The sequence below is a fragment of the Monodon monoceros genome, unplaced genomic scaffold (assembly GCF_005190385.1).
Source record: "Monodon monoceros isolate NGI ecotype Baffin Bay Population unplaced genomic scaffold, NGI_Narwhal_1 Super_Scaffold_2, whole genome shotgun sequence".
Lineage (NCBI taxonomy): Eukaryota > Metazoa > Chordata > Mammalia > Artiodactyla > Monodontidae > Monodon > Monodon monoceros.
Genome location: NW_021703776.1, coordinates 24,474,681 through 24,498,552, shown reverse-complemented (window position 1 = coordinate 24,498,552; position 23,872 = coordinate 24,474,681). Strand labels below are relative to the sequence as shown.

The following is a 23,872-nucleotide window of genomic DNA, read 5'->3' as shown; positions in this document are numbered from 1 at the left end:
ATGTATAATTTATGTCCGTTTCCTCACAAGCTCATCCCTTTTAAGTGTAACATTTCTCCTGAATTTCTCAGCAGAGCTTTCCCTAAGATGGAGCTAGTATCTAAATACAGTACTTCATTAACACGTGCCTTTTCTAATTTTAATATCATCAGGAGTCCCTATTATCAGAACCCAAGGGGAGGTATATACCAGTTTCAGTCTTTGTTGAAATGTCAACTCTGTTTACTTAGACTTTACGTGTGCTGTTTACCACTTCACTTTTCAGAGGAAAGATGTAAACCATTCAGCAGTTCTGCCAGCTTCTCCGTCTTGTTCTGCCAGCAAGAACTCTGGGACCTGCACGCTCTTTTTTCAACTTACAAATCAATTTTGTCTTTATTCAGTCACTTTGATATTTCTTTCCTTCAATTCACTTTAAATTCTTCTTTTTGACCAATATCCACCCATAGACTTTTCCTATTAATAATATCGAAGAAAGTAGTGTTTTGTATGCTTATTTCTCTAATCCAACACAGTTTTTGATATTCTGTTTTTTATAACTTGCTGAACAATACTAGTTTGCCATGTTTTTTATGAGTATTAATAAATATGTAAACATTATTTCTTTTAATTTTTTAATGAATTTTAGGAGTCCAAAAATTTCCTGAGCACTTCCTGCCCTCCCTCCCCCCATCCTCCACACACCTCAGTAAAGCCATGGGGATATTTGATGTATAGAAGCAACACTGTGTAGTTGTTATAAAATGAACTTGACATCATACATTCTCCTTCATCCTGCTGACTAAAGTCCTCATTTCTTCATCAGTGAATTGTGGAAAAGAACAGTATTTCATTTACTCCAGGGAGTTGATTAAATGATACAATGAGTGTAAAATGCCTAGATATTGCCTAACACCAAGTTATATTCAGTGAATATTATTGTTCTGATGAGGATGATGAAGCTGGTGATAACTAAAAATACTAAAAGATACATATGTGTCATCACCATACCTAATGGAAGAAGTAATGATGATTTCTTTACTACTGTTCAGTAGCTCCATAAGAAAGATTCAATATCCATGAAGTTATTTAGCTCTTACTTCCTTACCCTAGTGGATATAGTTGTCTTTCTAACCTTCAGTGATACTAAGTAATTAGTCTCTTATAATAGATAAGTACTATAATAATGGCTTAATAAGAACAGTAATGTGCTAACCATACATTTGGGTCTAGACACAGTGCGTTAATTTCCTGATATTATCAATTTCTCTTCAACATACCCTACTATGGAAATATCTGAGCATTATCTGATATTTCAGTCCTGTTTCAATATTAAAATGTATTTTTCAAGAAATGTTTTTAAAGTTTTGAGGTTAATAATTTGGCATAAATTACTAAGATTTTGCACTTAAACGTCCTTAAAATTTATTATGTGGGTATTTTTTTCCCTAAAATGTTGCTTTACACACACACACACCTCATAACACAATAAATAATTGTAGAATAGTATAGATCAGATATTTGTGAAGAAGGTATTGAATGATGACTGAATTTATAAATAGAGCCTAGCATTCTGCTCTTCATATAAATTCACTTCAAATGAAAAGTGATGATAACCATGTCCAACTCTTTTTTTTTTTAGAGGTATATAGACAAAGGAAACAGGACGTATACATGGACCCCTGTCAATGGCACAGATTACAGGTAATTAACCTTATTTATTTCTATGTGTGCTGTATAAAAGAATGTTCAGTGCCTTTCACCTATTTTTATTTTTATTTTTTATTTATTTATTTATTTATTTTTGCGGTACGCGGGCCTCTCACTGTTGTGGCCTCTCCCGTTGCGGAGCACAGAGACCGCTCACGGGCCCAGCCACTCCGCGGCATGTGGGATCTTCCCGGACTGGGGCACGAACCCGTGTCCCCTGCATCGGCAGGCGGACTCTCAACCACTGCGCCACCAGGGAAGCCCTCACCTATTTTTAAGTAGCCATTTTTCCAGTGGATGAATGTTGTCTTTACATACTCATAAGCTATTTTCAATATAATTAAAATAGAAATGTTATCCTTTCCAACATTAAAATGCATTAAAGTTATACATTCTGATTTTCAAAATGAGAAAGATGGGAAAAAGCTAGAAATATAAAATTTAGAAATGAAAACTTGTATGATATACACATATTTGGTGTTTTATATATTTATGTTAGTAATAATAAATGTTGACATTTATTACTTTGTGGTCATCACCTCCACTGACCTCCTCATTTAAATTGTCATTTAGTTTACATTACTTACATTTAGGTTGCAAATTAACTTAAAAATGAAACTTATTACATCATAGTATAATCTTATATAAAATGCTCAATTGATATAATTTAATTCCATGAGTAGAAATTCTGTAATATCCTGATCCCTTCAATTGACTGGACCTTGGAAAATTGGACAGACTAATACCCTAAAATTTCTTGGAAATTCTTCAGCACTTGCTGAGCATTTTTTTTTTTTTTTTTTTTTGTGGTACGCGGGCCTCTCACTGCTGTGGCCTCTCCTGCTGCGGAGCACAGGCTCCAGACACGCAGGCTCAGTGGCCATGGCTCACGGGCCCAGCCACTCCGTGGCACATGGGATCTTCCCGGACTGGGGCACGAACCCGTGTCCCCTGCATCGGCAGGCGGACTCTCAACCACTACGCCACCAGGGAAGCCCTTGTTGAGCATTTTTTGTTTTGTTTTCTCTAAGGTCACTGCTTTCCCTGTGGTCCTGCTTCCTACAGCCTCATAATACTGAGGCTGTTACGAAAATGTCCTTCTTATTATTCTCTCTTCCTCCTCTCCCTAACACCTTCCATCTTTGGATCTCATGTCACCAGACCACACCGCGCACCATTCTTCCCTTTGAACAGTCATCTCCCTCTGGTTCCTGTAAGATATCAGTTTCTGTGTGGTTGCCACCCTCTCCTCCATTCACGTGGATCAGTGTTTCTCAAAATATTTGAGACATACCCACGCTTATATAAAATAAAACGAAAATTGTTTACTAAAATAAACTTTAAAAGAGATGAAAACTCAAGTGGAAAAAAAATGTTTATTACGTTTCATAGACATGAAATTCATGTGTCAAATTGCTATAAAAATTTCTAAATGCTTACTTTCAGTTTCTATGCTTAATTAATCATGAGCTGGTAATAGATAGTTTGCAAGTGGGCCAGGTCCCTTGACACACTTTAAATACCAGTGACGTAGATGATTTTTCTGGTGCCTGGACTCTCTTTTTTTTTTTTTTTTTTTTTTAATCTCCTCCCCTCTGATGATCTTCTCATTCCCCTATCTTAGCTACCTACTCCAAGGTCATGTTTTACAGCTCTAACATTAAGACTGCAAGTCCTACATAATCTTAATTTGAGATTTTTTTTATCCAACTCTCAGAGTAATACATTTTAGCTTTCCAACCCCTCCTTCTAATAGTCCAACTGCAACAATCCTTTGACTCAATTGAGACCTGAAATCCATCAACCCCTTCGACCTTTCACTGTCCTTGCCTTCCTCACGTCCTTGTACCCCTCTTTATTCAACATAAATTCTTTGGGTCTTACTACGTTCACTCTCTTACACATACCATCAACTCCCTACATCATACTTAGGTTTGGAAAACAGTAGTTAATCCTGGTTAAATTATTACCCACACCACACTGCACCCACACAGCTACAAATGGGAGAAATAAAATATTCCTTGACTGGTGACATCCAAAATTCAGGACCTTTAACCTTAAGTGTACTTCAGTAGTGCCTGCTGATCTCAATAGTCCAGTAAATTTAGGATGCTTCTAGATGACTTTTGATAGCCTCTCTTCACTCCTCAAACCCATCTCTTTCCCATCCATTTTTCTCTCAGGTGATGTCTTTACTTCTGTTTTTCTCAGTGAAATAGGAAGCAATCAGAAGAGACCTTCTACCACATAACGACTTGCATCTATATCTCCATCTCCTATCTCTATTTCTATTCACAACACAATAACAAGAGTGATATTATTAATACTTGAGTTATATTGTTTCATTTCTCTAGTCAAAATTCTCCAATAATTTGCTATCTTCATCTCTATAAAATCCGAAGTTTGTCATGACCATTAGAGGACTTACAGCATCTGACCTAATTTATCATCAGTTCTCTGAAGTTACCTTCTCACGTTCTCCACTGAACCACCTTCATGTTAGAGCTACACTATCCTCCTTGCTAGTCCTCATAAACCCGGGACCATTCTGCCTCAGGACCTTTGCACCCGAAGTTATTTCTGCCTAGGATGAATTTTCCCCAGGTATTCACATGCTTACTCCATCTTCACACCTTCACTTACTTTTTTGTCGCCTCAATAAGGCCTTCCCCAATAATCCTACCTAAAATGTAAAGTGCCTCATTATCATTTGATATTATATATGTGTATATGCACATACACACACATATATATGAAGCATATATAAAGAAATTTATTTCTACTGTTTGTTGTTTGTCTTCCTTCACTATAAGTTCTAAGAGGGCAACGTTCTGAGATTGTTAGACTCTGAGATTCTCAGATTGTTGCCTGCTTCATTTATTTTTGAATCCTCAGCTCATAAGTCAGTGGCACACAGTAGACATTCTGTAAATATTTACACAGTTAAATATTTAGATTTTCAATTTGTCTCATTCTGTCAAATCCAAATAATAGTTTCCAAACTTCCATTGCAATACTCAAATATGAGGGCCTCTTTCACTACATGTTAATATACAGTTAATATGTAGCCTACTTAATAGGCTGTGGTGGACTCAACTGTTCTTTTCCTAATAAAACGAAACAACACTCCTCCCCCCTCTGCCCCAGAACATACACATAACTTTTCAGGGGAGCCTAGAGTGCTGGGGATTCCCCTAGTAGTGGGTTGCTAGCATGGCATGCAGACTAGGTCTAGAAGAGGGACACACGGTTACCAATGTCATGAGACACTACCTGCCAGTCTTTCTCCAGTTTTCCAGTTTTTGACATAATTTTGAACCTACTGAATAACACCAGAATGAATGTTTATTTTACTTGTGTCTCTTGATTTCTCTCTCTCATTTCTATTAGACATCTCTTTACGCATATACAATCTTTATGTACATACATAAGTAATTATTTTTCTTTCCGTTTCCATGGTTATTACCACCTTTCATTTTTTTGGATAAACTTGTCAGAAGGTGTGACAGCCAACAGGAAATCTGGGAGCCCTGTCTCGTTAGCGATGATTTCATGATAAAAGGAAATGTTGGATGCACATGTGGGAAAGTGCTCTCTGCCTTTGTTTCTTAGACAAACAAATTCTAAGTTAGAAAAACCATTTCTTTTTGACCTTGACAGTGAGTCAGTCTGATGGTTGGTCCTACTGCAGTCATAATTATACTCTGGGGGAATTTTAAATTCTTACTGTACCTTACTTAAATATGTTTTTAATAGTCTCACAAATGTCTCCTGCATTCATCCCCTTTCCCTCACACACCAAGTTGTAATACAGGTGGCCAGATTGATGTTCTTTTCTCCAGTTCTGAGTACGTCTCTCCTTGTTCACAAAACTTTAGTCTCTTTCCATTTTTATCCAAGTTTGGATTCCAAGTCTGAAATTCACATCACACATTTCTAGCCTGACCTGTCTGCCCTGTCTTTTCGCCCACTGCACTGCACTACCCATACAAACCACCGTTCTCTGAACAAGCCCTAACTTCACACCTTTGCATGTTTTCTTCACACATTCTCTTCACAAATCTACAACTCAGAGCCAGATTAAATCTATTTCCACTGTAAGTACTCCCCTGAATCTCCGTACAAATAAATCCACAAATAAGAAGATAGAACAACATATTGCATCTAAATTGAAGGGAAAAAATGGCAGTGTTTTTATTTAATGAATTAGGTATCAAATTTCACTTAGTGATTTCTGTCTCCTTAAGCCTTGATATAACTTGATATAACATATTTTGAAATATAGTAGTTATTTTAACAGAATGTTCTTTTTTTAATGAAGAGTTTGATTTTTATGGTGATATAAATGAGTTGAAAAGTGTGTTATATTCCATTTAACTAAGTTAACCATGTTTATGGGAGTCACAAAAATATTGCATGGGCTGTACCATCCATCTGGTGGCCACTGGCTTTATTAGACTTTTATCCCTGGGAGAAAATAAAGCAGACTTGATTTGTTGGTTTTATGAGAGAGACAGCAAACACTGCATATGGCAGCATCCTTGACTCAGAATGTTGATTGAAGAGCTTATCTGCTATAGGTTGAAGAAATAACTGTTGCCTGAAGAAAAAAATCATTAAATTATGTGTAACCATATTTTTCTATAAAATAAAGTATAGCTATTAATAGCAACCTGAGACCTGCAGGCCAATAAAATGTATATTCGATATGTCAGTTTTAAAACGTCTATTGTGCTCCTCATGGGTTTCCACACTATTTTTTATGGTACATGAGATGTAACCCAAGCTTACAGTGTGACACTGTAGCAGCCACATGATGTAATGTTATCGGTCTTAATTTGAAGTTTCTCTTAGCAATAAATGCTGATAGGGCAATAAAAATGTCCTAATTTCCCTTGAGAGGCATTTGTGGGAGACAGTCTTCAAATGCTCACTAATTCTGCTCTACATTTTATAAATGGCAAGTGAATCATGAAAGGTCATCTTGCTTTCAGACTAATTGCACTGCTTATTTTAATTTTAATCTCTGCCTCCCCTTAAAGGAAGTTACCTTTAAAATGAATGTGGAGATTTTCATTAAATCTACGTAACATTTTATTTCTCTGACCTTTTCCCATAAGGAAAGTTTATGAATTACTTAATGATGGAGAAAGATTTGGGAATTGGAGGTAACAAGCATCCACTTATTTTGCTATCTTGACTGCATAATTAAATTGTAGCAAATAAGCCCTTGCATTTTTCCTCTTCATAGAGTGAATTTTTAGCATATATTCATAAGAAGAAAAACCTGGAATTTTATATTTTGTCCTGTTCTATATTGCTCATAAAAAATGTATAACAGCATTACACTTTGGACATTCATCCTCAAAGCCTGGGAAACATGAGGCTTGAGTGATTTAAAAGAAGATCTTCTGCAAATGCCTAGAAATACTCAGAAGCCTAGAAATGCACACATTTTTCTGTGCATTGCTAAATTTGAGGTTAAATTGTAAAAATGAATGCTGAATAACTCAATTGCTCACATTAATTAAGCATCGTTTTTTAATAATAGTTGCATTGGAAATCTTAGAGATAACCTCATTTTTGGCATTAGTTTGTTAGTTTCCTTCTGTATTCAAAGGATAGCAGAGACCATTTGCAACTGTGAGTATGGATGTGGAATAATTAGTTATGTTCTGCACATGTGTATCAGCCATCGTGAGAGTAGAGGAATTACACATATGCAGTTGTTACGGGAGAGTGCATCATATTCTGATATCTTTTAACAATTCCAATATTTTGTGTGTTTTATTAATTGTCAGCTTCAAAATGAGTGCAGTTACCTGCCTGTCAGCTTTTTAGTTTGTACAGTCATATTAAGACAGGGTTGGATGACAGGCTTGTTTGACAGTCCTTGCGTCTAAAATGTTCAGAATTTGGCTTAAGATTTGCACTGGAGCTTTCCTCCAGTGTGTACATGTACCATGGGACTAGAGTAGCCCATGGCTCTTGTAAACTATTAAAGTCAAGATGTTTTTCCTACTGTGCCTAACAGCAATCTGCCAAATGATATGGGATATCCACAGTTAATGAACTTGAAATAAATACAGTTACACTGTTGGGTAAGAACCAATGGGATGAGCAAGTGCTATAAAGGAACCTGAATTTCCCTTCCAAAAGACATGGGGGAAATGGCCTAGAAAAGAGTTGTACAATATTAGGTATTTAACCCCTCAAAAGAGACTATTTCAGATGATTTTATGCATTGTCTAATTAGTAATGATAATAATACTTCTTTCATTTGTAATTTTTAGTAGTGTACATTTGCTAGCAAGCACTGTAACATTATGTATAATTCGTTAGGGAGGGGATAGCCAATTGGCATGATATAATTACTTTGCTTAAACGTAGCCCTAGTATTCTTCTATTTTTGTCCACAAAGTATTTTAATATAGTTTTCTGAAAATACAGTATCCATGACATTTCTTCTTCAGCTGATTTATGGGCACATTTTGTAGCTTACTTTCCATGTGTCTCTTCTGATTCTCTACAGTGTAGAGAACTGGATGGCAAGATTCCAAATTAAGTACCCTATTTGCTGAAAGCATTTTCCTGTCAAAGTAATATGTCTTTTCCTTCCCATGAGGAAGATCTTTGGATTTTCCATGAACTTGATGTGTCTTTTTTCTTTAAGTTATGTTTCATTTTTGTTTGTTTGTGTTTATGCTTCTCTTGTTTCTATTGCAGTTTGGCCTTGGTATTACCAACCTACAGTTTTTACTATATAAAAGCCAAAATAGAAGAGACAATAACTCAGGCCAGATGTAAGTACTGTGAAAGCGACTTCAGGGTCTGTTTGTTATCTCCTAGTGCCAGAGGTTTAAATACGTCTAGAATTTGGAATACCCAAGGCTTATACATTTTAGTGGGTGTTATTACCAAATCAACAGCAATGATTCTAACCCATTCCAAACATGCAAGGAACAAGAAGTATTCTACATGGATAGAATATGAGCAGGTACTCCAGTCTCACTGACAGTCCCTACCACCCTCCCCTGCCTTGCTTTGTGCTCATAGAATCATTGCAGTGCTATGTCCTCTGTTGCTATTGTTTTAAGGGTCTGCTAGCTGGCACAAAATGTTTCACACAGTCTCTACTCATGGCACGCTGCTGGTAGTAGTAAAGTTTTTCTTTTCTTTTTTTTTTGCATTGACAAGAATGATATTATGCTCCACATCGTCGACTTTGTTGGAATAAATTATATTTTACTGGTCTTTGGCTTTGGTTTGGCAATTAACTTTCTTCTAATTATCCAAATTAATGTTTTCAGTAACTCAAATGGATCAGTTTGGGGTTTTTTTTAAGCGTCATTTGGAATGTGGAGTAATTATTAACACTAGTGCATATTTCAAGTCATTATTAATCTTTATTTTGTTTTGGGTGACTAGCTTCAGTAAAGTAAAATGACCATCATATCCTTTGCATATCACTCAATTTTTCCTAACCACCTAAATTTTGTCTGTTACAATAAAGTAAAAAATATATATGCATATATATATATGTATATACCTTTTACCTCTGACTGTACGTGAACTACAGTTTCTTTCCTTTCTCTGTCAGTTCTTTTTTGGTCTCTGCAGTCCTGATTCTCATTGCACATTGTGGTAATTTAGACCTTTATATTTCCGCTTTCACTTGATAGATATGATGGTCTTTTAACAGCCACCAACTTTGCATGAGCTAGTTCTTCACTTGATAAATGAGGGGGTGCCTAGTGGGTCTTTGATGATTGGTAAATGCTTCTGTTTATAGGCTAGCATCATTGGTATTGCACTTGCATTAGCCACTTTGCAAAACAGACCCTTGAAATAACCACAGTACAGAGAGGGTGCTCTAGTAGTAATTGACAGGACATATTTTCCAGTCTTCAAAAATATGTGTCTTTTCTTGCAGACTACAGCTGTACATAAGTAAACCTTTGATCTATGCACAATATTTTTATTCAAGAAAGTCATTGAATAAAATATTGTTTGTGACCCCCCTTTGCTTTTACCCTCTTTTTTTTTTTGTTTCCCTGCTTTCTCTTTCTGATGGATTTTCACAGCAAAAAAGGGCAGAATGAAGGGCAAGTATTTTCTTGTTGCTCAATTTCTTTTTGTTTAGTACACTTGACATTTACACTGATATTTCCATTCCTATTGGATACTATCCTCTGTGCTTCTCATTTGCTAGATTTTCCTCCATGATCACTTAGACCTTAGCGGCCAAAAAGGGGGAAAGAATATGCCTGTGTTTATATACGTAACCTATTTCACTTTCTGTTTTTTTTCTTAAATACTTGTGTGTTTTTATCCTTGCACTTTCTAATTCATACTAATATGAAGAATGCTATTAATTCACTAAAGGCATTAATGGGTTTATTAAAATCATTTTCTTTATCATGATATTGGTAAAATATTTGACATTTTAAATAAATACCTCTGGTGTAACATTGACAAAAGTCACTTTTTAAAGGATATCTTGGTTATAGTGGGGTTAGTTAGTAAATGGGAAAATTATAGACCTAACATTGTCTTTGATATAACTGTTGTAATCCATGTTATGAAATTAAAATTGATTTTATTACTGTAAAGTATTGGGGATCTTTATATTCATTCATGTGTTTCAGTTTAGGATGGAAATGGTCTGTTTTTATTTTTCCGTGTAAGGTTATTTTTCTAATGCCTTCCTATTGACATCAAATCTCAGGATGCATATTCCGGTTTGTCTAACCCTGTAACATTATCTTTGCAGATTCAGAAACATTGAAGCCGGATAATTTTGAAGAATCTGGCTATACATTCATAGCACCAAGGTAGGTTTTGTTTTCTTTTTTTATAGCTCATTGTGGATATGTAGGGCTTCAAGAACAGGTCTGAGCTGGGGTCAAGGCCGCTGTGGATTATGCCATGCCAAATTATGGAACCAAAGGAAACAATAACTTTAAAACTGAAAGAGAATGCTGTTCTTTCACTCATTTACTCATTCAGGTACTTAGCTGCTGTGTGCTAAAGAATATGCTGACTTGGGGATACAGCGGTGAATAGGACAGATGGAGGTTTTGCTTTTGTTGGAACCAACAGTATATCCAAGAAAAACGAAGAGTTGTGAATTTGCATTTGTGACTGTGTATACACATACAAACTCTCACTTTCTGTCTCCACACACACACACACACACACACACACACACACTGAGATAGATATGCATAGATATGTACAGATACATACATATATGTGTATATATACACAAGAATGTGTATGCCTCATAGAATGACAACATCATTCATTTTTTTAACACAAATTTTTGGGAAATATATTTTAATACAGTGAGATTTTCTCACATAATTTTTAAGATTAGCATTCTTTCCTCCTAACCAATTTTACTTCTCTCGCTTATAATCCCCCTTCCGTAGCTCTAATATACATCTTCATCTCTACCTCTATTTTCTTATAACTATTTGAAACTCCATTCAAGGATCCAAGATTATTCTTTATTTCTATTTCTTTCCTTAGTTTTTGACTCCCACTCTCCATCAGACACATGTAATAAGACAAATCAACAGAATTCCTATTACCCTAGGCTACTGAATAAAATAGGTTCAGAAGCTTGTAGTATCCAATTCTCACAATTTTTCCTTCTTAAAGAAATTGCTCTAAGAAGGCTCCTAAAAACTGGTCTCAGTTATTCTTTCTATTTCTGCATAAGACTATCTGAATTTTTGGTTCTTATTGAAAGTAGGGAATATATATAACTTTTTGAGAAATCTCTGTTAACTAAGCATATTTCTGGCTTTGTGAGTGACTCTGCCCTCAAGCAGTGTTCCTGCTTGAACTGCCTTCAGGCTTGGACACTGCTGATCCCACGCTTTGACATTCTGCCTCCTCTTGCTTAATGACATACTTTTCTGGTTTTCTTCCTCCCTGGCTGCATATTCAGTCTCTTTCATGAGCTTCCCTTCTTGTGCACATCACTCATATGAAGCTGCTGGCCTGGGCTCTCTTATCTTCCTATTTTGAGTCTACAGACATACCACAGACGCCCACTATTCTGTGTCTACAGTTTGGGGTGATGGCTCCCAAATCTACAGGATGTTGGTAACATCTAGAAACAAAATAGGCATACTGTGTGGTTTATTGACCTTACATTATAATATAAGATCAAACAATATATTTCCAGACTTTATGTCTACCCTACATAATTTAATATGAGACTTCATGTTTATGGAGCCTAATAGGAATCTCTCTTCAAGGTGCTCCAATTCATGATCTCCTGAACATTTGTCCTCTTTGGAAAACTCTTCTTTCTGTGTTGCCTCAGTGACAAAAATACTGTTCTCCCCAAGTACCCAGTCTTGAAACCTGATAGATGTCTTTGCTCCCTTTCCTTTATATGGAACTTCTGGTCGATCAACAAGTCTTGCCACATAGAATTTATCTTATGAGTATCAAGTATGTCTGTCAAACTCTGCTGCCTTTGTTCTAGTTCAGGCTAGTGCCTTCCTCACTTAAACTACTAAGGCTGCCTCTTAGTTGATCTCCCTGCCTCCAGTATTTCTCCCTTACTTCCAATTTCTGTCTCCTTTCTGTAAGCAGAGGGAGTCTCTAAACTTTCAATAACATTATGTTTCTCATCTGTTAAATACTAACCAGTGGCTTCGTATTATCCCCATGATAATACTGTATAGGAAAGCTTTCAAATCTTCTGTCACTAGGTCCCAGTTTACCAGTGTGGTCCCCTATACTCTAAATCAGGGGCTGACAAGCTACAGCCTGCAGTTTTACGTATAAAACTTTATGCGTAAAGTTTTATTAGAACACAGCCGCAGGCATTTGTTGATGTATTGCCTGTGGCTGCTTTCACTACAAAGGCAGAGCCGAGGGGTTGTGGCCTAGACCTTTTAGCCCATAGAGCCTGAATCATTTACTCTCTTGCCCTTTAAGAAACAGTTTGTCAACCTCTGCTTTAAAGTCTAGCCACACTAAACTTTTCTTATTTCCTAAAATGCATTGTTTTTTCCTCCTTACTGCTTTTCATCCACTAATTTTCTTTTCTATTTTGGATTGAACACACACACCTCCAGTCCTTCCCAAACTCCAACTTCAAAGCTCCTTGATCTGGGAATTTCTTTCCCATCATCACTGGATTAGACATCCTTGCTGACTGCTTCATAGAATCCTGTATTTCCCGTACTAGAGTACTGGCCACATTTCATTTTATTTTCCCCAACACAGACATGATGGCATCTGTTTGACTTACCGTTCAATACTCAATATCAAATCTACTGATTGGCACACAGTGGAGGCCTCATAAATAGTTGACGACTGGAGAATCTATAAATGTATGAAAAGTATTTTAAAAATCAAATTATTAATTATAATACCTACAATCTTACTAGCAATTTTTTGATACAAGTTACTTTGGGCCACTGCTAAAACTAGTTTTAGCTGGAAAGCAGAATATTAATGTAGCACAGGGGTGAGAAGAGGTTGAGATACTGGGTGCCCTGTGTTGATGAGACTCTCCCTTCGAGCATGGTAAACGTCCAGGAATTCCCAGAGAAGATAAATATATCTCTCAATCTCAATTCCCAATTCATAGACAGTGGATTTTGTTATAGTTCAGCAAGGATTAGCATATGGATCATTTCTGTGGCCTGTCACGTTCAATATCAATATGACTGGCTGGAAGACTAGAATTCACCTATGTGTTCGGGGAAGGAGCAAATAGCAGAGGAGGGAAGAAATGTTGTAGCTTGTGGGAGAAACAATGAGTGTTCACCCCAGTTAACATGTGTTAAGCCTTTTACATGTATGATTTACATGTATGATTTGATTATATTTACCCCTCAAAAGAGCTCTATAATAAATTAGTGTTATATATTATCCTATTTCACAGATCGGAAACAGTTTTAGAGATGTTAAATAATACGGGATTTGAATCTGTTTCCTTGCTACTCTAAGGTATAAATATCTACACTGAATATGCAAATACTTAGTAAGGGAATCTCAAAAGAATGTCCAGTACAGCTGAGTAAAATAGTTTTGTAGGGAACATTTCCTGGAAACGTGAGCATTGGATGTGTATTCAAAGATTTGTGGAAAGTAAACTGATAGAAAATTGGGATAAAAAAAAAATTGGTGAGAAAAGGGAGACATTTATGTAGCATAGAATATCCAGCATATGTTTTTGTCACTGTTATTAATGGGAAACAGTGAAGCAGACTCTAGAGAAAGACTTTCAGGATCTGTTTCCCAGATTTTCATGGTCATAGCTGTGTTACTCAGATTCTCTGCATCTTAGTTTCTTTACTTGCAAAATGGTGCTAACGATAATACCTACCTCGTATAGTTTTTATAAGCTTTAAGTGAGATAATATTGTATGCAGAATATTTAGCATACCTCTTGGTATGACGTGATCTTAAATAAATATTATTTATTATTTTATTTATTTATTTTTCTGCGGTACGCGGGCCTCTCACTGCTGTGGCCTCTCCCGTTGCGGAGCACAGGCTCCGGACACGCAGGCTCAGCGGCCATGGCTCACGGGCCCAGCCACTCCGCAGCATGTGGGATCTTCCCGGACCAGGGCATGAACCCACGTTCCCTGCATCGGCAGGCGGACTCTCAACCACTGTGCCACCAGGGAAGCCCTTATTTATTATTACTGATGGTTATATTAAGAGGTCAGAGCAGGAGGGATAGTTATTTAATAAAACATGTTATGGGAATTTCCTGGTGGTCCAGTGGTTAGGACTTGGCACACTGCCGTGGGCCCGGGTTCAATCCCTGATTGGGGAACTAAGATCCCGCAAGGCATGTGGTGTGGCCAATAATAATAATAATAATAAAGGATGTTAAAAAGCAGTTATTTTAAAATAATTTAAAGAAGAAAGCTCATGAAATTTAAAGGTAGAACCATTTTTGTTAATTCTTAAATAATTAAACTCTTTGATCCTAGTTAGTACTCGGTTTTTGCAATTTCCTTAAATTTTGAAAACTACTGGAAAGGAAAGCATGGAGAATACAGATGTGTGGAGCATTATTCCTATCTTTAAGAGAATTACAGTCATAGGGATGAAAGTCTACAACATGGATTAATTTTTCTATCTTTCTTGGATAATCAGAAATGAAAAAGCACTTCAAAGATAAGTTAGAATAAGAAAGAAAAGTATGTGATCACCAGTAATTCAATGCTAATTTGAGATGTATGACCTATGTAAGCTCATGGAATAGAATGAGAACAAACTAACTTTCTAGAAATAAATAATTTGCCAAATTTCTAATACCAAAGATCTTTTAGTTTGCAGCCATTTAAGTTACAAATCCCATTTTGGTCAGAAGCACAAAGTGACCAAAAAAGATTATGTAGCTTTGAGGCCCTGAAGGTATTTTCAGCAAATCGAAATTGAATTTGTTCCTGTAAAGGCATCCAGAGGTTTCTCCACCTTGCTACTTTAATCTTTTTTAGGGGAAAAAAAAAAAAAATTCCTCAGAAAAGTAATGATCAATATGCCTAAGATTGATCTCTTTTAGAAAAACAGTGCCTCATAGAAAGTTTATCAGCAAAGTCTATCCCACACGTCCTCAGGGAACTCAGCAGTGGTGGTAACCACAGTTATTGCCTGTCATGCACTTTCCTGGGGTGGTTCCTTTGGGAGAGACCTTAAGAAATGCTGATTATCTCCAGTTGTCAAGCTCCCAGGCCTATGCTGAACAATCCTTAGGCTAACAGGCAACCGATGTTGATGCTGTCTGTCTAGACGTACATTCACATCCTAAATATTTCAGTCAGGCTCTTGCTACTTACTACCTAGTGCATAGGCACCCTGCTCTGCCTGGTGTGTGACTTTCTGTTGTCCCGGCTCATTCTTACTACTGGAGAACTCATTCCCCTGACACAACATTCAGCGTTGTGTTTTCTCACGTCGCAGTTGTTTAAATTCTTTCACTTCTGCTCACGTCCTAATTCAAAAACTCTCCTTAATGGTAGTTCAGCACTTTCACTGCTTTTGCCATTAGGATACATCAAAAGGTCAATAATATCTTTAGACTCCTTCAGAGTTGGGCACAGCCGAGCCAGCAAGGATCAAAACAGAAACAAAACATAACATGATGACGTTGTCTGAACTAACTGCTCACAACACTGACAGCCTTCTATTGGTAGAGGTCAAAGCTGCTTTTGGCCTGAAGCTTTGTAAGTATAAAAGCTCACAGAGTGAAAGTTCAAAGCACAGTGTAGGTTATGTTAAAACACTAATTAGGGATCTGAAGACTTGGCTTCCCCTCAGGGCTTGACCACTTGCTAGTTAGGTGCCTTTGGGTAAATCTCTTTACATCTTTGAATCTCAGTTTCCTCACTATTAAAATATTAAATTACCTTCTGATAAAGTTATTTTTAGGATTAAGTGATTAAAAGAAAATTTTAGAAATCCCTTCTAGACAATAACATGGAATTTTTAAATTCCATGTTTTATTAATGATTTTATTAATAATTATTTCATTTAGTCCTTCTAAAACATTCTATTTAATCCTTCTAAAACCTTCCCATCAGCTTCTAATTCTGTGCGATCCTAGTTCAATGTAATTGGCCTTTTGACTTCCAGGCTAGTGTTATTTCCAAAAAAGCATAGCATTGTGGGAAGAAATCAACTTTAGCTCTGTCAATAATTTAATGGGTATTATGAAAACTTTTTAAACCTTGTCTCTAAACGAAAATTTTCCATGAACCGAGAAGTCTTGTTTTTGAAGTTCTGACGTTCTTTTCCTCTCTGCAGCTTTGTATTTAGATAATGTTTACTTTTTGCATCCGAAAATGTTTACTTTTTGATTGCATTTTTGTCTTGAATATTTGATTATCCAGTCTGTTAGTTGTATTAACCTAGTTATTATAATTGCAATCTTCTTATAATATTTATGTTGCCTTACATTTATTCTTAATTTCCAAAACACTTAGGACAGCAGTTCTCAAAGTATAGAACCCTGTGGGTTCCAAAGTCTCTTTCAGAGAATCTGCACGGACAAAGCTGTTTGCCTAACAATGTTAAATGGCATTTGTGTTTTTCATCATATTGACATTTGCAGTGACAGTACAAAAGCAATGGTGACCTGATACCTTATCAGAAATCAAGACAATGGTACTAAAGGCTACTGGTAGCCACCGTAATCTTCATTGCCAGGCACCCACATTGGGGAAAAAGCCAGTGTCACTTTAAAATATCCTTGATTAAAGCAGTAAGAATTATTAATTTTACTGAGGTTTACCCATGAGTATATGTCTTTTAATACTCTGTGTAAAAAAAAAAAAAGGAAGTTTTACTGCATACCAGAGTAACTTGCCTATCTCCAAAAATTGTGTGAACTGAGAGCTAAAATAGGAGCTTCTTGCTTTTTTTCCATGAGATATCATTTTACTAGAAAGAATGAATGACAGAGGAACTGTGGTTATTCAGACTTGGGTATTTGGCAGACATTTTCCCAAAAATTAGTTAAGTGAGCCTTTTACTTTGAAGAAAACAACTGAAAGTATTTGTTCCCAATGACAAAACCTGAACTTCAAACAAAAATTAGAATTTTAGGAAAGTTACATATTCATTACTGTAAGCATGACAGCTTCCCCATAGTTATAGACTTATCTGGTGAGATCAGTGATGTTATTAATGAATGTGAATTTTCATTATTGTGTAATAAAATATGTTACCGTTTAGAACATCTGCATTATTCATATCTTCCAAGTAACCAATTTATGATGTGATAAAAATCATGATGGGTAAAAGATTCATTCAAAATGTAAGATGGTACATTGAATTTTAATATAACAGAGTACAAAATGTTCATTGGTATTGTTTCAGATTCCATATCACAAATTACGAATCAAGAAATTGCAAATAATCAAGTTTTAGTGTGTTACTCAAGAAAAAAGAACACCCACAATTATCTGAAAAGATTATTAAAATAATTCTCCTTTCCAACTGATGATCTGTGTGAGCACTTACTTTTTTCATGTGCCAAAACAGTCTTGCAGTCAGCTGAATGCAGAGACATTAGTGTCTTTTCTTAAGTCAGTAATTACAGATATGTGCAAATAACTAAATCAATGCCACTTTATTTTACTCGATTTTTTAAAATAGTAATTTCTCAAAAACACGTTAACACAATGGGTTTATTGTAGATATTTGATAAATATATATCTTTAAATTTCTCAGTCTTAATTTCTATATGTAAATTGCTAACCTACCACATAAAATGACAATAGTACAGTAGGAGTAACAGAAGCCAACACTTATTGGGCACTTCTGTCCAGAGTTCAAATGGTTAATATATTTAATATATAATATATAATCCTGACCACTTGATTTTAAAGTATTATTCCATTATACGGATGAGGAAATGGAGATAACCAGAATTCAACAGCTTGCAAAGTCATGCAGCTAGTAAAAAGTTTAAAAATTGTTTTCACTACCTATGCTTACTGTGTACATTTTTGTCAAGTTGTGATTTCAACACCTAATATCCTAAACTATTTTTTTCAGAGATTACTGCAATGATCTTAAAATATCAGATAATAACACCGAATTTCTTTTAAATTTTAATGAGCTTATTGATAGAAAAACTCCAAACAACCCATCATGTAAGTATGCATTAATTTGCAATAATTGCTTCACTGTGGTTATATCCAAAGTAGTCAAATCGTGGTTCAATTTAGTTTGTTGGTATGCTGGTTTATTTATTTACTTTTTGAAGTTTTAATAGTAATAATTTGACCCTTAATTTTTTTATGTATTACAGAAATTTTATTCTGTTATTAAGTAAAATCCAATGTTCAAATCTAGGTATTCAATATTTGCAAAAGGTTAGATGTAAATAGTATATGCTTACCTTGTTCCTCTCAAATTTGGGGAACTGAATTTGGAATGATCTTTTGAAGGTTCTTTATTGCATTGTTCTTTCCTCTATGCAGAGGAAAACACATTTTATTTTATTTTATTTTATTTATTCTTTACATCTCTATTAGAGTATAATTGCTTTACAATGGTGTGTTAGTTTCTGCTTTATAACAAAGTGAATCACTTATACATATACATATGTTCCCATATCTGTTCCCTCTTGCGTCTCCCTCCCTCCCACCCTCCCTATCCCACCCCTCCCGGCAGTCACAAAGCACCGAGTTGATCTCCCTGTGCTATGCGGCTGCTTCCCACTAGCTATCTATGTTACATTTGGTAGTGTATATATGTCCATGCCTCTCTCACGCTTTGTCACAGCTTACCCTTCCCCCTCCCCATATCCTCAAGTCCATTCTCTAGTAGGTCTGTGTCTTTATTCCTGTCTTACCCCTAGGTTCTTCATGACATTTTTTTTTCTTAAATTCCATATATATGTGTTAGCATACGGTATTTGTCTTTCTCTTTCTCACTTACTGCACTGTGTATGACAGACTCTAGGTCTATCCACCTCATTACAAATAGCTCAATTTCGTTTCTTTTTATGGCTGAGTAATATTCCATTGTATATATGTGCCACACCTTCTTTATCCATTCATCCGATGATGGACACTTAGGTTGTTTCCATCTCCGGGCTATTTTACATAGAGCTGCAATGAACATTTTGGTACATGACTCTTTCTGAATTATGGTCTTCTCAGGGTATATGCCCAGTAGTGGGATTGCTGGGTCATATGGTAGTTCTATTTGTAGTTTTTTAAGGAACCTCCATACTGTTCTCCATAGTGGCTGTATCAATTTACATTCCCACCAACAGTGCAAGAGGGTTCCCTTTTCTCCACACCCTCTCCAGCATTTATTGTTTCTAGATTTTTTGATGATGGCCATTCTGACTGGTGTGAGATGATATCTCATTGTAGTTTTGATTTGCATTTCTCTAATGATTAATGATGTTGAGCATTCTTTCATGTGTTCGTTGGCAGACTGTATATTTTCTTTGGAGAAATGTCTATTTAGGTCTTCTGCCCATTTTTGGATTGGGTTGTTTGCTTTTTGTTATTGAGCTGCATGAGCTGCTTGTAAATTTTGGAGATTAATCCTTTGTCAGTTGCTTCATTTGCAAATATTTTATCCCATTCTGAGGGTTGTCTTTTGGTCTTGTTTACGGTTTCCTTTGCTGTGCAAAAGCTTTGAAGTTTCATTAGGTCCCATTTGTTTATTTTTGTTTTTATTTCCATTTCTCTGGGAGGTGGGCCAAAAAGAATCTTGCTGTGATTTATGTCATAGAGTGTTCTGTCTATGTTTTCCTCTAAGAGTTTGATAGTTTCTGGCCTTACATTTAGGTCTTTAATCCATTTTGAGCTTATTTTTGTGTATGGTGTTAGGGAGTGATCTAATCTCATACTTTTAAATGTACCTGTCCAGTTTTCCCAGCACCACTTATTGAATAGGCTGTCCTTTCTCCACTATACATTGCTGTCTCCTTTATCAAAGATAAGGTGACCATATGTGTGTGGGGTTATCTCTGGGCTTTCTATCCTGTTCCATTGATCTTTCTGTTTTTGTGCCACTACCATACTGTCTTGATTACTGTAGCTTTGTAGTATAGTCTGAAGTCAGGGAGCCTGATTCCTCCAGCTCCGTTTTTCGTTCTCAAGATTGCTTTGGCTATTCGGGGACTTTTGTGTTTCCATACAAATTGTGAAATTTTTCGTTCTAGTTCTGTGAAAAATGCCAGTGGTAGTTTGATAGGGATTGCATTGAATCTATAGATTGCTTTGGGTAGTAGAGTCATTTTCACAATGTTGATTCTTCCAATCCAAGAACATGGTATATCTCTCCATCTATTTTTATCATCTTTAATTTCTTTCATCAGTGTCTTATAAATTTTTGCATACGGGTCTTTTGTCTCCTTAGGTAGGTTTATTCCTAGATACTTTATTCTTTTTGTTGCAGTGGTAAATGGGAGTGTTTTCTTGATTTGACTTTCACGTTTTTCATCATTAGAGTAAAGGAATGCCAGAGATTTCTGTGCATTAATTTTGTATCCTGCTATTTTACCAAATTCATTGATTACCTCTAGGAGTTTTCTGGTAGCATCTTTAGGATTCTCTATGTATAGTATCATGTCATCTGCAAACAGTGACAGCTTTATTTCTTCTTTTCCGATTTGGATTCCTTTTATTTCCTTTTCTTCTCTGCTGTGGCTAAAACTTCCAAAACTATGTTGAATAAGAGTGGTGAGAGTGGGCAACCTTGTCTTGTTCCTGATCTTAGTGGAAATGCTTTCAATTTTTCACCATTGAGGATGATGTTGGCTGTGGGTTTATCATATATGGCCTTATTATGTTGAGCTAAGTTCCCTCTGTGCCTACTTTCTGCAGGGTTTTTAACATAAAGGAGTGTTGAATTTTGTTGAAAGCTTTTTCTGTGTCTATTGAGATGATCATATGGTTTTTCTCCTTCAATTTGTTTATATGGTTTATCACATTGATTGATTTGTGTATATTGAAGAATCCTTGCATTCCTGGGATAAATCCCACTTGATCATGGTGTATGATCCTTTTAATATGCTGTTGGATTCTGTTTGCTAGTATTTTGTTGAGGATTTTTGCAACTATGTTCATCAGTGATACTGACCTGTAGTTTTCCTTCTTTGTGACATCCTTGTCTGGTTTTGGTATCAAGGTGATGGTGGCCTCATAGAATGAGTTTGGGAGTGTTCCTCCCTCTGCTGTATTTTGGAAGAGTTTGAGAAGGATAGGTGATAGCTCTTCTCTAAATGTTTGATAGAATTTGCCTGTGAAGCCATCTGGTCCTGGGCTTTTGTTTGTTGGAAGATTTTTAATCACAGTTTCAATTTCAGTGCTTGTGATTGGTCTGCTCATATTTTCTATTTCTTCCTGATTCAGTCTTGGCAGCTTGTGCATTTCTAAGAATTTGTCCATTTCTTCCATGTTGTCCATTTTATTGGCATAGAGTTGCTTTTAGTAATCTCTCATGATCTTTTGTATCTCTGCAGTGTCAGTTGTTACTTCTCCTTTTTCATTTCTAATTCTATTGATTTGAGTCTTCTCCCTCATTTTCTTGATTGAGTCTGGCTAATGGTTTATCAATTATATTTATCTTCTCAAAGAACCAGCTTTTAGTTTTATTGATGTTTGCTATCATTTCCTTCATTTCTTTTTTATTTCTGATCTGATTTTTATGATTTGTTTTCTCTTGCTAATGTTGGAGTTTTTTTGTTCTTTCTCTAATTGCTTTAGGTGCAAGGTTAGGTTGTTTATTCGAGATGTTTCCTGTTTCTTAAGGTAGGATTGTATTGCTATAAACTTCCCTCTTAGAACTGCTTTTGCTGCATCCCATAGGTTTTGGGTCATTGTGTCTCCATTGTCATTTGTTTCTAGGTATTCTTTTATTTCCTCTTTGATTTCTTCAGTGATCACTTCGTTATTAAGTAGTATATTATTTAGCCTCCATGTGTTTGTATTTTTTACAGATCTTTTCCTGTGATTGATATCTAGCCTCATAGCGTTGTGGTCGGAAAAGATACTTGATACAATTTCAATTTTGTTTTTTTTTTTTTGCGGTACACGGGCCTTTCACTGTTGTGGCCTCTCCCGTTGCGGAGCACAGGCTCCGGACGCGCAGGCTCAGCTGCCGTGGCTTGTGGGCCCAGCCGCTCCGCGGCATGTGGGATCTTCCCGGACCGGGGCACGAACCTGTGTCCCCTGCATCGGCAGGCGGACTCTCAACCACTGCACCACCAGCGAAGCCCTCAATTTTCTTAAATTTACCAAGGCTCAGTTTGTGACCCAAGATATGATCTATCCTGGAGAATGTTCCATGAGCACTTGAGAAAAATGTGTATTCTGTTGTTTTTGGATAGAATGTCCTATAAGTATCAATTAAGTCCATCTTGTTTAATGTATCATTTAAAGCTTGTGTTTCCTTCTTTATTTTCATTTTGGATGATCTGTCCATTGGTGAAAGTGGGGTGTTAAAGTCCCCTACTATGAATGTGTTACTGTCGATTTCCCCTTTTATGGCTGTTAGTATTTGCCTTATGTATTGAGGTGCTCCTATGTTGGGTGCATAAATATTTATAATTGTTATATCTTCTTCTTGGATCGATCCCTTGATCATTATGTAGTGTCCTTCTTTGTCTCTTCTAATGTCTTTATTTTAAAGTCTATTTTGTCTGATATGATAATTGCTACTCCAGCTTTCTTTTCGTTTCCATTTGCGTGGAATATCTTTTTCCATCCCCTTACTTTCAGTCTGTATGTGTCTCTAGGTCTGAAGTGGGTGTCTTGTAGACAGCATATATATGGCTCTTGTTTTTGTATCCATTCAGCCAATCTGTCTTTTGGTGGGAACATTTAGTCCATTTACATTTAAGGTAATTATCGATATGTATGTTCCTATTACCATTTTCTTAACTGTTTTGGGTTCGTTATTATAGGTCTTTTCCTTCTCTTGTGTTTCCTGCCTAGAGAAGTTCCTTTAGCATTTGTTGTAAAGCTGGTTTGTTGGTGCTGAACTCTCTCAGCTTTTGTGTGTAAAGGTTTTAATTTCTCCATCAAATCTGAATGAGATCCTTGCTGGGTAGGGTAATCTTGGTTGCAGGTTTTTCTCCTTCATCACTTTAAATATGTCCTGCTACTCCCTTCTGGCTTGCAGACTTTCTGCTGAAAGATCAGCTGTTAACCTTATGGGGATTCCCTTGTGTGTTATTTGTTGTTTTTTCCCTTGCTGCTTTTAATATGTTTTCTTTGTATTTAATTTTTTGACAGTTTGATTAATATGTGTCTTGGCGTATTTATCCTGTATGGGACTCTCTCTGCTTCTTGGACTTAACTATTTCCTTTCCGATATTAGGGAAGTTTTCAACTATAATCGCTTCAAATATTTTCTCAGTCCCTTTCTTTTTCTCTTCTTCTTCTGGAACCCCTATAATTCGAATGTTGGTGTTTTCATGTTGTCCCAGAGGTCTCTGAGACTGTCCTCAGTTCTTTTCATTCTCTTTTCTTTATTCTGCTCTGCAGTAGTTATTTCCACTCTTTTATCTATCAGGTCACTTATCTGTTCTTTTGCCTCAGTTATTCCGCTATTGATCCCATCTAGAGTATTTTTCATTTCATTTATTGTGTTGTTCATCATTGTTTGTTTCATCTTTAGTTCTTCAAGGTTCTTGTTAAATGTTTCTTGCATTTTGTCT

General features: G+C 36.1%; 1 protein-coding gene across 1 annotated transcript in view; it reads left to right on the top strand.

Annotated features, from left to right (window-relative positions):
• CACNA2D1 (calcium voltage-gated channel auxiliary subunit alpha2delta 1) overlaps positions 1-23,872 on the top strand; it is a 486,952-nt gene that overhangs the window by 451,461 nt on the left and 11,619 nt on the right. Inside the window, exons 21-24 of the mRNA XM_029233044.1 lie at positions 1,622-1,683; positions 8,416-8,492; positions 10,463-10,523; positions 18,241-18,342. Coding sequence (XP_029088877.1) covers positions 1,622-1,683; positions 8,416-8,492; positions 10,463-10,523; positions 18,241-18,342 — 302 coding nt within the window. The remainder of the gene's footprint in view (positions 1-1,621; positions 1,684-8,415; positions 8,493-10,462; positions 10,524-18,240; positions 18,343-23,872) is intronic.